Raw genomic sequence first — 14,244 nt, 5'->3', positions numbered from 1 at the left:
CCACCAGAATGTTCCTGGGTGAGACAGAGCACAATGAAACCAATTGGGGGTGGAGGCGAGGGGGGGAACCTGGTTCTGCCCTTTTTTACAGTGCCAATATCAGAAGTTGGAGTTAGGGCCAGAAGCAACTAGAAGAGGCTGCGGAGGTGTAATATAAATGCTGCCGTACCGCATTAATGGCTGTGTCACATACGAAGTTGTAGCTCTGTAAATAGGAAGATAATGTAATAAAGGAGGCAATATTACTAAATAACCAAATAATAAACATCAATAAAAATTGGATGGAAAAAGGATAAAAAAAGGTGAAAGAAAAGTAAATTAATGAAGGTCTCCCCTGGTTTGGGAGTAGCAGGTATGTGGTTTGAATTAATATCTGATTACCATAGCAGCCTAAGTTTGATTGCACTGGATTACTAGCCCTATCTACAACTCTGGCGCCAGGAAGAAAATCATTTTCCAAAATTTATATAATTGAAAATCGAAACAAATTGAGGGGCATTTACTGATTCGAAGCAACGCTGGCTCATCAAACAGCTTGTAAAAAAGGATTTCAATCATTGTCGATGAATTTTTTTTTTTATTAAATATTAATGCAACATGTAATGATTGAAAACTGTGAACAGTAATTTTTCTTTCACGCCAAAACAAAAAAATAATTGTAAGTTGTAAAACTGAGGACTTAACCAAAAATAAATTAATTTATATCTCATTTTGAATTTGGAAAATTCATTTCCTAGTCTTGTAAGCCATTCTTTCACTCTCACACATCACACAGTCAGTCAGTGCTTCCTCTATAAGTAAAGAAACCTCTAACCAAAAGGCCTTGAAAGGATTCCACTGATGATGGTAAAAAATATGCAGTAAAGCCTATCAGTATACAGACACATCAGTGGTTGAAATGTGCAAAAATATTTTCTACTCTTTGACTGTACAGTTTTCATGTTACTTACGCAGCAAGAATATGGCTCAGGTTGCTAACCTGAAATATTATCTATTCAAATGCCTTCTGGATTTCTAATTTTCTTGTTTTTTTTACCCAGGAAATGATTTCACAAGAAGGCATAAATACCAGTTTATTTTTGCAGACACACAACCACTTCATGTCTTGAGAAAAACACACACTCTATATTAATAAATCACTACTATGATATAATCGTAATCTAAGCCTTTTGATACCTTTGATAGTATGCATTGTCGTACCTAGAAATTACACCCAAATAGCGAAAAAATCATAGGTTGAAATACAAATTACAGGAACATTAAGGCATAAACAGTATGGGAGGTCTACAATACAATATTTCAACATCGTACAAAACTGGAGGATTTATTCTTGCAAATTTTGTATTAAGCAACGAAGAAGCAAACAAATCTACTGTCTACAGAAATGAAACTTTATGCAGGATCAAATATTTAATATACAACAAGCAATTCTTCTGATTTCATTGACTAAATTTTTCCAGGTATTTGAAAAGAAAGTATTGCACATGAGGATTCTTTACATCTACTGACACATTCAACATCTCAATTACATGCCATTTACACTGAAATCTTTACAATACACCACAGAAACATACTGAGAGAACCTCTCAGTTCTTACTACTAGAATATGATCTCTAAAAAAGCAAGAATACACAAAAGGAAATGCAAACCTGGAAGATGTTAGGAAAATAAAACTTGAAAGATAGTGTTATCAATGTATTAAAGAAAGAAAGAAAAATTCTAAAATTACAAGGAAATTAAGCTATATAATGGTAAAGATAAAGGGTAAGTCAAAATCTGATAAAGGTTTATCTACTTCATTTTCTAACATCAAAGTTTTTTTCTTTTTTCCTTTGTAATAAACTTCAAAAACACAAACTTATTCAAATGTGTTATTAACAAACTTTAAAAATTAAGACAGAAACAGAAGATTACCAATTTCAGAAGATACTAATATCAGAACTTTTTATCTAGCCAGGTTATTCCAGAAATTCTACCATGCAGCATATGCGCAAGGGGTTAAGAGTAGTCAAGCAAAAACATCACACAAACAAGGACAACACTGACCTTATATATTTTGCAGGGCTCAATATTACTATAATTTCTATCTAAGCACTCTATGATACTTACATTATTTATAAAACTTTCAAACAACTCTCTTGTTATAGTTATTTCTTACTTTTTCTCGATTTTTTTCATTTTTGATTGTAAAAAATGCAATTTTTTAAGTCAAATGCCTTTTCAAAACTAATGAATTCAAATATTTCAGTATTACTAACAAAATGTCTTGAGGATATTTCTAAATTCATTTTGTTTTGCTTTCAAGCATAATTACACACAAAGAATTGTACTTCTTGATTTCAGAGAGCAAAGTGAAATGTGACGAATATCGAACTAATATCAAGCCCTGCAAAAACAGTGTTTACTTTTCTTCGTGCTATTTAAGATGAGAAACTACCCATCTTGCATGCAATACGGTGATGTGAATTGATTAAATCAAATCATGAACTGATGCAGCTGCTAAGAGACCCCAAAACACCCCACCCCCTGAGTTTGCAGCCGTCCCCCCAGGAACACAATGACAAATGTGCCACAGGGAGACCGGGTCTGTCAAACCGTCATTGTCAACACTAAGCAAGCCCCACATATGACACAACATGACACAAAACACATCTGTAACTTTCTGGCAGTGCCACAGATTACACACCACATGTTTGCTGCTTACTGGTCAAAAGTCAACCAATCAAACCTACCCTCGTTGATATTCCCCAAAGCCTCCTTCGTGTTGTTCAAATTCTGGACCTCTCAACTGTTCTTTCTCATGGACTGGAAAAAAATGTAAAAAAAATGCATTTTGCTTAACAACCAAAACTAAGTAATAAATATATTAATATATAAATACAATAAATTTGCTCCTGTAAGTATTTCCTACTATATACTGTAATCTTAAGCCGACATATTTTAGAACATCAGTCTGTGTGCTTGGTCGTTTCAGATGGTCAGTTTATATCTTTTTATTCTGTATTGTACACAAACTCACAAAAATTAACAGTGCAGTTTTACGCATCTCTTCATCATCATCATTATTATCACGATCATCATTTTAATCCATTATTGTTACTATTATCATCATCCCACTAGCACTATACCTGGATAATTCTCCCCTCTCTTTCTCCTGAGCACACAGACTACTATCAAGATAAGGATGAGGGCCAAGATGGCAATAATCATTCCATAGAACCAGCCTGCTGTGCCTATATATCCAATAGACATCGCTGAAAAGGAAAGAGCGTACAATTAGCTATTTTGTTTCTTGCTGAAGCTCAATACATCTCCATTTTGGGCAAATGTTAAGCAGTTTATTTCACTCCTACGTACATATCTCAAATTATTCATGGCCACAAACTTCTTAAAATGCTGAACTTTGTGATCGTATGCAGATGAAGCACAATAATATATTTAAAAAACATTTAAGGAATATATTTTCATGAATTAAAAAGAGTCAAGAAACAGACACAAATGTAGATCAACTTGAAACTTCTTTCAAAGAAATCTTCATAGGTCCAACCATGAGCAAAGGGTTTAAACCTGACCAGAAGGTCACAGATTTGAAGGTGATCTTAAAACTTTTTTGATGGGTATCTCAAGACTTCCTTTCCTTCTGACCTACCTGAACCTAAGGTGTCTATCCCCTTTACGTCGCTGGCTGTGCTGTACTGTTTGCTGTTCATGGCCACCAGACGGACCTCGTACGTGGTCCCAGGATCCAGCTTAGAAATATTCCTCCACATTCTGTCCGTCTCCGTGAAAGTGTTCATCCACATATTGGTGCCTGAGAGAGAGAGAGAAATATCAAAGTGTGTAAACATATTGAAAATATAGCAATATTTATAAAATATAAAATTTAAAAAAAAAATGCTTGATTTCTTTAATGATAGGGTTCCTCTCTCACTGCTATTTATTTTTTAATCAAGACAGTGATACCTTTACAACATTTCTGAAGTTGCAATACAGGAATGAGAGCAATAAGGATTCTTGAATTAAATTATGGTGACAAAAATATACTAATGATAAAGATCTATTATAAAGTAATTAAAAAGGTCACCTTACTTAATTTCATTTACTCCTAGTGTTTTATTTTTCAGAGTTACACCTACACATGATTTTAATATCATTTGCCAAGCAGTTAAACAAGAATGTGAAAAAGAAAATATGCTACGATGGGTACCAAAACAGAGCTTTCGACCACAGCCTAAAAAAATTACTTTCATTCCTCTGGGGTAGTGCTAACACTCGCCAATTTAGCCAAATGCTAAAGCTGGCTTAAACTGGCTAAACAAAAAGGACTTGATTTGACCAATTTTAGTCATATTAACACCATTTGGATAACAAATTGACAAAAAAAAGGTGTTTTGGCTAAGCGAAAAAAAACTGCTAGCACCATCCCAGTTCCTGTATGTACCTTCACCTTTTCTTAAGTAGTAAAACAGGAGCGAAAAGAAACCAATTCTCGAGCCTTTACAATTAATATGGTGATATTTCGATCTCATGGCACCACTCACCTTTCTTCCTGTACTGGACATAGAAAGCACCCCCAGGGTTCACACTGGCCGGAATGAAGGTCACGTTGATTGGACAGTCCACCACTGACGAGCATGGTCCAGCGACAGCCCTGAAGTCAGGTTTACCTGGGCCTAGAGAGTAGAATTTGTATAAAGAAAGGCTGTGCATACATACACTAGGTACTGGATCGTAGACAAAAATGCACTAACAATGAAATGATTTACAAGAAAAATATGATAAGTATCATATTTGGAAAAACAGAAAAGGGTATAGAGGTCTTGAAAAAATAAACCTTTCAGAACAAAACTTAATTTTATCTGAACAAATGACCAGAGTTCTTTTTAACTTGGCAAGAAAAAAACTATTGCAAAATATATCTGTTTTGTTTTGAACAATATGAAATATTAAATTAGCAAAGTCCATAATTAGAAAGGGCAAAAGAGTTTAAAAAAAAAATAAAAAAAAAAATTTTAAAAAAAATAAAAAAAACTTACTTGAAGGCTCCAGAGTAGCTGCATCTAAGAAGTCTTGTTCGCCACGCCCCACATTCGTGCGCGCCCACACATACACCCTGTACCGTGTTGAGGACTTCATTCCTGTGATTGTAGCTGTAAAGCGGTCTCTGGTATCGTCTGGTCCAATTGTCATTGCAGGTTCTTTGTACTGGATGGCTCCCAGGGACAGCCCAGTGACTGGAAGAAAATTAATAGTAAATGTCATAAGGTTCAGAATGCAAACAGTGCTTAATATTTCTAAATGAAATTTTCTAAAATATACCTTGAAGTTCTTAGTAACCAAACTCCCTACCCTATTCCTGTACCCTCACCCACTGGATATAGCGAAACTTCCTCTGATTGTAATTTCTCAAATGGCCGATACTGAAAGTTCCTCTGTTCCAGTCCTTTTATGGAGATATTGAAACTTCCCCCTGCACCTACCTGTCCTGTAGCCAATGTCATAGCCTGTGATCTGGCCATTGGGTTCAGCAGGTTTGTTCCACTGAAGCTTAATGTGGTTTGGACCAACAAGAACAAACTGGAAGTTCTGCACAGGACCTGGCACTGGAAACAAAAACAAAGGAAAAAAAAAAACTCATTAAGATATGACCCCATAATATTCATTTTAAATATCTGAACACCATTCAGAACCACTAGACTCAACTAACATTAAAAAGGGCTAAAGTATATATTATATACAATTTTTGGAAAAAAAATCACATTAAAGATAAGATTTTTTAGACATAAATTCTGCTACTGTCTGTTAGCTAATTCTTAACTTTTAAATAAAATCGAAATGCTTGTTAAATAGTACCATGGCCCATAGGAGCCTACGCGTGCGTCTTTTAGACGCCCCTTTACATGCGAAAACGACAAGGCCTATGCCGAGTTCGTCTTTTACTACAGAGCTTTGAGAGCCGAAAATGACATGGCTGTGTCTCTTTCGCCACTTACTGAACTCCACAGGTGCGAGATTGACACGAACCATGTCGCGTTCGTCTCTCAAATGACACTGTTATAAAACATGAAATAGGCATAACGTGTGATTTTCGCAGCTGAATAAAGAGACCCTTATAAACGAAGTTGACGTAACTTGAGAGTCATGTCGCTTTCAACTCTTACAAACCTCCAACAAAATCTATCTCCACACAGACGCGCGCGACATGTACTATTGGACATGGGTCAGTTGAAACCCTATTAACCTAAAGGGCTCATGTTACTTTCAGCCAACTCTTATATGTCAAATCCAATTAATTTGAAACAGTGTTGTGCTGTTCCAAATCATTTTTTTCATTTGAATCCCATCATAATTTAGTGCTATCTAGATAACAGTGTGGCTAATTGCTTGTAATAATTATATGGCCTCATATTTTTATTTTCAAGGATTCAAATATAAAGGGTTTTAAGACGGTCCTTCTGTTTCAAATTAATTGGCTGAAAGTAACATGAGCCATTTAGGTTAATGTCGCTTTCAACTGACCCATGTCCAATAGTACATGTCGCGCGCGTCTGTGTGGAGATAGATTTTGTTGGAGGTTTGTTAAAGTTGAAAGCGACATGACTCTAAGGTCACGTCAACTTCGTTTATAAGGGTCTACTTAAATCACACGTAATGCCTATTTCATGTTTTATAACAGTGTCTTTTGAGAGACAAACGCGACATGGGTCGTGTTAATCTCGCATCTCTGGAGTTCAGTAAGTGGCGAAAGAGACACAGCCATGCCATTTTCGGCTCTCAAAGCTCTGTAGTAAAAGACGAACTCGGCATAGGCCTTGTCGTTTTCGCATGTAAAGGGGCGTCTAAAAGACGCACGCGTAGGCTCCTATGGGCCATGGTAAAATAGTTTGGCAATGTCTTAAATATGAAAAACCATTTAATCCATTTTGAACTACTCGCAAATAAGCATAAATAACATTTTTAATCACCTCCCTCTGGCGTCTGTATAATGATCTTATTGCTGGGTGGCCCTGCATACTTCTTATTAATCACACGAACTTGGGCGACGATACGCTGTGAGGAAGGCAAGTTACTTATCGTGGCCTCCATCTTGGGAGGCGTCTGCCGTTTGGTGCGTATCTTGTCGACCCAGTTCCTCCCCTCCAGAGCGAGATCTCGCGTGTAGATGTACTCGGTTCTCATTCCCTGCTCTCCTTCCTCCTCCAGCCAGAACTGAATCTAGAGACACGCAAGAAATCATAAAGTCAATCATTTCTATAGAGATTTAAAATGTTTTATTTTTCCCCTCCTTATGAGGCACGACATTTCAAACCTTCATTTAAAACCTTTATTAAGAACAGGATCTTTTTTTTCACTGTCTTAACTCAAAAATTGTATCAGTGCTATATCCAATGCATCCCATCCCCCTGAAATGTTCTCATTTACTGACAGCCACAAGCTCATCACTTCCCAGTTTTGTTCAGTTCAATATTACACAATAAATTATTAAATAATTTCAAAACTCCACCCTTTATAATTTTCAAAGTAAATGCTTCCATATACAAAACATCCAGCCCAAGCCAACAATACCAAGCAAGATCACACATACCTGGTAGCCTCTCATGAAGCCTCTAATCTGGTCACTCTCAGGGTCCACAGCGTCCCATATAAAACTGGCCTTGTTGGACGTGACAGCAACATTGGGGTTCAACATGAAGTTGGTTGGGGCCACCAGTGGTGCTGGAAGACGAGCGAGTGACATTATGAGCATTATATAAAAAGTGCTGTGGGCGAGTGTGCCAATTGTACCACATTAAGGTGTAACGTACGTGTGTGTGTGTGTGTGTGTGTGGGCGCACACGCGCACCTGGTGTGTGTAAGAGCACAAATGTCAATTAGTAAAGAGAAATTCAAAATAAAGAAAGAAAAATCTGACTGACACCTCAAACATAATTTGAAAATAATTATGAATATTATATCCTACATGTATCATGATGCAAGAAAATGAAATCGAGAGCCCACAAAAATGCTTCTGCCATCCACTTACTGCTCTCTCCAGAAAACCCAACAATAGCCGGCTCGTCAGGAGCAGCAGACATGGAATTTATCGCCTGCACTTTGATGGCGTATGGAGTATAGAAGGGCGTGTTCTCAATCCTGAGCTCTCTTTGGGTCCAGTCATCGATCCTCACACTCTTTATAATGTCATTGGGAATGTCTAGTCTGTAGTACGTGATCAGGTAGTGGAATCCCTGTCCATTGTGTTCCACTGGGGCCATGGGCTGAAAACAGAGCCAGAATTATAATTCAAGACTATATTGACTATATTTCTATAATAAATAATATTTCAATTCTTTCATCTGTAGTGAGCATGATATAAATCCTTCAGATGGACACAGCTATTCTGGTGCGTTGAATAACAACAGCTGGAAGCTATACTAGACAATAAACTGATATATAATTAGCTGATGTGATCTATTATATATTCTAGTTGTAATACATTGTACAAGGGACCTGGTTTAACAAATGGCCTTCGGTTCTTGGGCTAAACTAAGCTAAAATTGGTATCTGACACACTTTTATGTGGGTTTCTGTGGGAAATTTATTACTTGAATCAAGTCAATCACAATTTGCTTAAGGGATCTGGTTTAAAAAAATGTAACTTAAAAATCTTTTCAAATTCTATGTGAAATGCAAATAAGTCAGCTACTTTTTCAGCCCCAAAAACAGTCTTCTATTAAAACTTGTGAACATCAGTCTTCATTGTATTCCTCACCGTCCATCTGATGTGTAACTGATCCCACTCCGTGTTCCACGTCTCCACGTTCTCGGGGTTATGAGAGGGCGCCGCGGGCGGGGTCGTGCACACTTGCTTCGAATGCGTACTGGGCAGGCTCCAGCCAATACGATTCTGGGCGAGAACACGGAAGGTGTAGTTGACATAGGGCGAGAGAGGAAGGTACTGCTGACTGTTTGCAGCGCTGACGGTCCTGATCTCCACCCAGGTGGCTGGCGTGAAGGTGGTATTGTACTCAATACGGTACTTGAGAATCTGGGCGTAATTGTCAGAGCCAGCGCTCCAGGACACTCGAGCTTGCTGTGTGCCACATTCCATGATTGTTACAACTTTTGGAGGTTCGGGACGACCTAGAACACACACAAAAATGGTAATACGCACTGGCAATTGTTATAAAAGACTTAGGCTAAGGTTGAAGTAACAGAACAACAGCTTGAGATTAAAGAATTTTAACATACTGCTGCTTCAAGCCCCTGGGGTCTCAAACAACAACAGATGGGGTGTACCGAGCAACTTTACAAACTTGATCTGGCCAGCTGCAGAGAGGAATATAGGATTAAGTCAACAGAGACATCTAACATTTCTGATTTTCCTGGTCATTTTCAATCAAACACTAATGACAAGTAGGCACAGGTGGAAAAATTGAATTAGCGAATTAAGAAACCACCACCTACCTTGTACCACCAAGGTAGCAGTATGATTGGACTGATCATTCTCCAAGCCATTCTTCGCCACACAAGTGTACTTCCCAGAGTCCAGCAGATTCACATCACTGATGATCAAGGAATTGTCCATGTAGTTCTCGTACAACCTCTGCGCCTGGTTCAGGTTGATTCTCTCGCTGTCTTTGAGCCAGTACATCTCCAGCTTGCTCATCTTCTCAGGATCTGTCCTGGCAGTGCAGACAAACTTCACGTTGCTGCCGAGTTCCACCATTTGGTCCTGGGGCACCGTAAGGAGGGTGGTGGGAGCTGGAAGTGAAAAAATATTTAATTTTTCTAATAATAACTTTTAATATGCTAAAAGCCTTAAACCTATCATAGATGTTCTCTGGACAGGGTATATCAAAAGTCTATGACAATGGAGCCCAAATGACTGCTGACTGCTTTGTTATAGACTGATAATTCATCAAAATTTTAATTTAATTTAAAAAGTTTAATGATGTCACATGTAATGAGACAAATCAATCAGGAGTGAACTTGTGCAAGAGGCTGGCCACCTACCTCTGACAACCAGACGCCCATCTCTGAAGCCACTGCCAAATTTGTTGGAGGCGTGACAGGCGTACTCTCCCCCATCAGACGACTGCACATTCTGGAAACCAAAAGAACGGAATTTTCACACATTAAAAAGGGAAAAAAAAAAGACCAATCAAAACTTGATGGGCACTTAAGGAGACCAGTGAAAGAGTGCATCCAAAAAGGTAAGTTATGTAACATAAAATATTCTATTAGTCAAAATTACTCTGCATACTGCAATACAATCTCCTTACCAAGAGTTACTTCTCTTATTCCCCCTCAGTTTTACCTTAATTTCCAAGTCTCCGCTTGGATGTATGGTATACTTGGCACCGCCGCTGACATCTACTCCATTCCGCGTCCATGATATCCTAGGTTTGGGGGCACCAAACACCTGACACGGGATGATGGTGGACTTGTCTGCTGGCACCTCTTGGATCAGAGGTGGAGGACGCAGGAAGGATGGCTCCTCAGCTGAAACAGATTGATAATTATATAATTACACACACACACACACACACACACACACACACACACACACACACACACACACACACACACACACACACACACACACACACACAGCGAGAGAGAGAGAGAGAGAGAGAGAGAGAGAGAGAGAGAGAGAGAGAGACGGGGGGGGGGGGGGGGGGGGGGGGGGGGGGGGGGGGGCAATTACCAATCAGTTACGTGAAGAGAAATTCCAAATAAATAAAGAAAATTTAGTTATCCCAACATATTTAATGACAGTTATTGCCTTTAAGTTTCAGAAGAAAACTTCCATGAATTACTTCGACTTATTTGGCTAGAAAAAGAGGCTCTAAATAAAGGTCAACCATTTTCAGACATCTATCAGTTTTTCAATAATTTCTTTTAACAGTTCTTCATGGGACTGCTTACCTAAGACATTGAGGTAGGCATCCCCATAGACATAGCCATCTTGGAACTTGTTTGTAGCATTACACTGTACAACCAGAGTGTCAGACTTAGTCAAGTTCTTGAAGATGATTTTATCTTGTCCAACCTGAAGCCTTGGGTTATTTACATCTGAAAGTAAAAGAGAGACATTTTATCCAAAAGATATGATCACCAAGAAGACAATGTCAAACTCCTAAACAAAAGGAAGTGCTTGATGCTATGGACATAAAAAATATGATAACATTAATACATTATATCTACACTTCAATCATGGGTCTTAAACAAAAACTTCATTCACATTAAATGCTTGATCATATTATAAACACAGTTCATATTGCATATTGTTAATGAAGCTACTCTCTGTGAATCAACATAATCACAATACTATATGCATGTACAACAAAGACATTTCTTTATTTAGATACTCCTGTATACCAGTCCCCTTTGCAAGTACAACTCTGTAAGCAGAAGAGTAACTTCTCTCCCTATAATATAAATATATTTAGATAATATTATGAAGTCTATATATTTTATATTTTTACATTTTTTTGAGCTTCCATATCACACTTACTCTCAATTGGTACTCCATTAATAAACATGGAAACTCTTGGGGCAGGTATTCCCTCAGCACGGCAAAAAAATTCAGCGTCTTCCTCCTCTGCCGCATTCACATCCATTGGCTCATTAATCCAGTAGGGAGTGGCTGTAAAGGAACAATTGCACAAATTAGATGCAATATATTCATCTATCTACATATTCCTAAATATAATTTTTTATGACCGGGAGAGCAAGTTGAACTCGGTTAAAGCAAGACATTCTTTATGTATTTATTAAATATCATATAAATTTTATTAAATTATTAAATAAATTCTATTATATAATAGTTGTCCTATACTAATAAACTTACATTCCACTGTAACTCTAAAAATACTGTTAACGGGCACATCAGATTCGCTGTTTGTGGCTTCACAAGAATACGTCCCTTCGTCCTCAAATGTTGCTGGCTGAATCCATATCTCTTGACCATCGCTGACCAGTCTGTGTCTAGGGGACAGTGGCCGTCCATCTGTCCGCCTCCAGATAATCCTGGGCGTGGGACTGCAGAATATGATGAGCAAATTTTAGGGATCGGTAATAAATATTGAAGGGGAGCTAGGCGAGTTCCTTATTACAAGAAGTTGTAATTCAAAATTTAAAATATATAAAGTCAAAATGATAATAATAATGACACTAAGAAATATTAACAGAGAAATACTCGAAATGCAGAGAAAATGACATAAGATTGGTTAAGTACTTCATTACAAACAAATAAAATTAATTTTAAAATGTTAAGTCAAAAATTCAACACAAAGATTATCTTTCCAACATCTGTCTAGTATGTAGGAGGGATCGAGTACTAAATCACTTACTATCCACCAAATATGCACTTGATTGCAATTCTCCCTCCACGAAGTGCCGAGACTTCGTATGGCGTGGCATACAGGGAATGCGGCCTGGTACGCACTATGGACTGCATGGCTGAGAGAAAAATGAACACGTGTGACTGTAAATTGGTGGTTTAATTTTTATTAAAACAGAAAGTTAAGCTTTCAGAGGCCTTTTTCACGAAAAGAACTCAAGACCAAAACAACATTGGCTTAACTTTTAGACCAAAATTTTCATCTACATCAATTCAGGATAAATGTGCAGTGGTCCAAGATGATCGAGCAACTACTGGTCTCAAACATAAGCCTGGATATTTCTTGTTATGAAACATGCACACTACCTCATTAAATTGAACTGCTACTGTCTATCTAGAGTTGAAGTAGACTTAAATTTGGGTCTATAAGCTTAGACCAACTTTTTGAGTAAAGTTCATTTGTGAAACACCCTCCAGAATCCTACTGTAATGGTAGCATGACAGGCATATTTTAAATATGAGCAGGCCTGTAAAGTCACAGCCACAATTCTATGTAGCCGACTAAGTTACATCCCTGCCAAAGGACGACCACCTTTTTTGGTATCAAAATTGCAGAATACTTCTTTGCAGACTTAATTTTCAAAATTAGTAATTGATTTATTTATTTCTACATATATCTATTTATTCATTATTTATTTATCTATTTATTTATATTCACTTACATCCCTGTGGATAAATCACAGCATCTTCCCCCTCTACAGTGGCACTGAGACGACTGTTGTACGCCACACAGCGGTAAATGTTTCCATTCTGTTGATCCTCTGGCAGAATATTGGCAAAGTAAAGGTTACCTGCAAGACAAAACAGTCAGAATATAGGTTACCTGTAAGACAAAACAATCAGAATTATTATGTTAAATTTAATCTTAGTGTTTACACATCAATAATGCATGTGTTAACATAAATAATAATCCATAGTAACTTCAATATTTTAAAAGATCTTAAAGGATAATGGAAATTGAAAGAATGTAAAGACATTTCAATTAATTTCCTCACCATCATAATCTATGGAAACTCTTCCGTCTAGTTTTAAAGGTATTTTATTGACGTTCCAGTAGATCTCAGCGTCTGGGTTACTGGTAGGTGGACTACATGTCAATTTCAAGGAGGCACCAACTATGGGACGATGTACAGTTGGCACGGTAACGGGCGGAAACTGCTCCAAAACTGACAATTGAAACAACAAATATTAATGAAGGCACCAAATTATCTAAAATTCAAAATAAAAATTTCCATCAGAAATATCTATACATAATTTATATGCACTTTCTAAAATAATGGATTAACACAGAAACTTCCTTTGATTTTTTCCCCCATAATTTATATTCTTTATCATTCATTCATTCATTCACCAACCACAGGGGAAAAAAGGCATCTGCATCAAGGGAGTCATACACATGTATAACTGTACAAGCATTGGATTTTAACATAAACTGATAATAAACTAAAAACACAGCTCTCATCAATTATGCAGACATGGTAGTAAATTTGGGCACAAGAGAATATTTCCCCACTTCCCAGTTGCCCATGTCTAATAAAGAGATCATTTTCTCATCTCTTTTCACAAGGCCACTGGTGTGATGGAAGCATTCGCTGTTTTCAAGGATGAGACTGCCATTTAGTGCATAAGTCTGAAAATATGGCGAGGGGTCCAGGGGTCCTTCTGCTTTGATCTCAAAATTGATATTTTTTGGTCCCCAAAAAGTCTGAAATCTGACTATTGTTGAAAAAATCTCATTACTATGTATTAAAATGCAACAACTTTCCATTGGCAAAAAAGCCCTGTTCTTATTTTTTCATGGAACATGTCAATTCAATTCTACAAAACAGCAAACATAAATACTTCAAGCTGGATTA

The 14,244-nt window shown here is 37.3% G+C and overlaps 1 protein-coding gene across 6 annotated transcripts in view; it reads right to left on the bottom strand.

Moving 5' to 3' along the window:
- Nucleotides 1–14,244, bottom strand: part of LOC106160148 (neuroglian) — a 39,345-nt gene that overhangs the window by 5,022 nt on the left and 20,079 nt on the right. For 3 of the 6 annotated variants that reach the window (XM_013536665.2, XM_087014730.1, XM_087014731.1), the window contains exons 5-25: nt 13,384–13,554; nt 13,051–13,179; nt 12,339–12,447; nt 11,837–12,027; nt 11,501–11,632; nt 10,912–11,058; nt 10,301–10,485; nt 9,997–10,087; nt 9,448–9,744; nt 8,753–9,123; nt 8,024–8,258; nt 7,586–7,716; nt 6,966–7,215; nt 5,481–5,603; nt 5,037–5,234; nt 4,542–4,673; nt 3,650–3,811; nt 3,129–3,254; nt 2,733–2,805; nt 1,177–1,200; nt 170–205 (exon numbers count right to left, since the gene is read on the bottom strand). In XM_013536665.2, the coding sequence (XP_013392119.1) occupies nt 170–205; nt 1,177–1,200; nt 2,733–2,805; nt 3,129–3,254; nt 3,650–3,811; nt 4,542–4,673; nt 5,037–5,234; nt 5,481–5,603; nt 6,966–7,215; nt 7,586–7,716; nt 8,024–8,258; nt 8,753–9,123; nt 9,448–9,744; nt 9,997–10,087; nt 10,301–10,485; nt 10,912–11,058; nt 11,501–11,632; nt 11,837–12,027; nt 12,339–12,447; nt 13,051–13,179; nt 13,384–13,554 (3,313 nt within the window). The remainder of the gene's footprint in view (nt 1–169; nt 206–1,176; nt 1,201–2,732; nt 2,806–3,128; nt 3,255–3,649; nt 3,812–4,541; nt 4,674–5,036; nt 5,235–5,480; nt 5,604–6,965; nt 7,216–7,585; nt 7,717–8,023; nt 8,259–8,752; nt 9,124–9,447; nt 9,745–9,996; nt 10,088–10,300; nt 10,486–10,911; nt 11,059–11,500; nt 11,633–11,836; nt 12,028–12,338; nt 12,448–13,050; nt 13,180–13,383; nt 13,555–14,244) is intronic. The other 3 variants (XM_087014733.1, XM_087014732.1, XM_087014734.1) reach the window with 3 other exon arrangements.

This window comes from Lingula anatina, chromosome 6 (assembly GCF_051362555.1).
Source record: "Lingula anatina isolate TDL-2025a chromosome 6, LinAna3.0, whole genome shotgun sequence".
In the NCBI taxonomy this organism is placed as follows: Eukaryota; Metazoa; Brachiopoda; class Lingulata; order Lingulida; family Lingulidae; genus Lingula; species Lingula anatina.
Note: the sequence above shows the minus strand (reverse complement) of the source record. Positions and strands in the feature narration are given on the sequence as shown.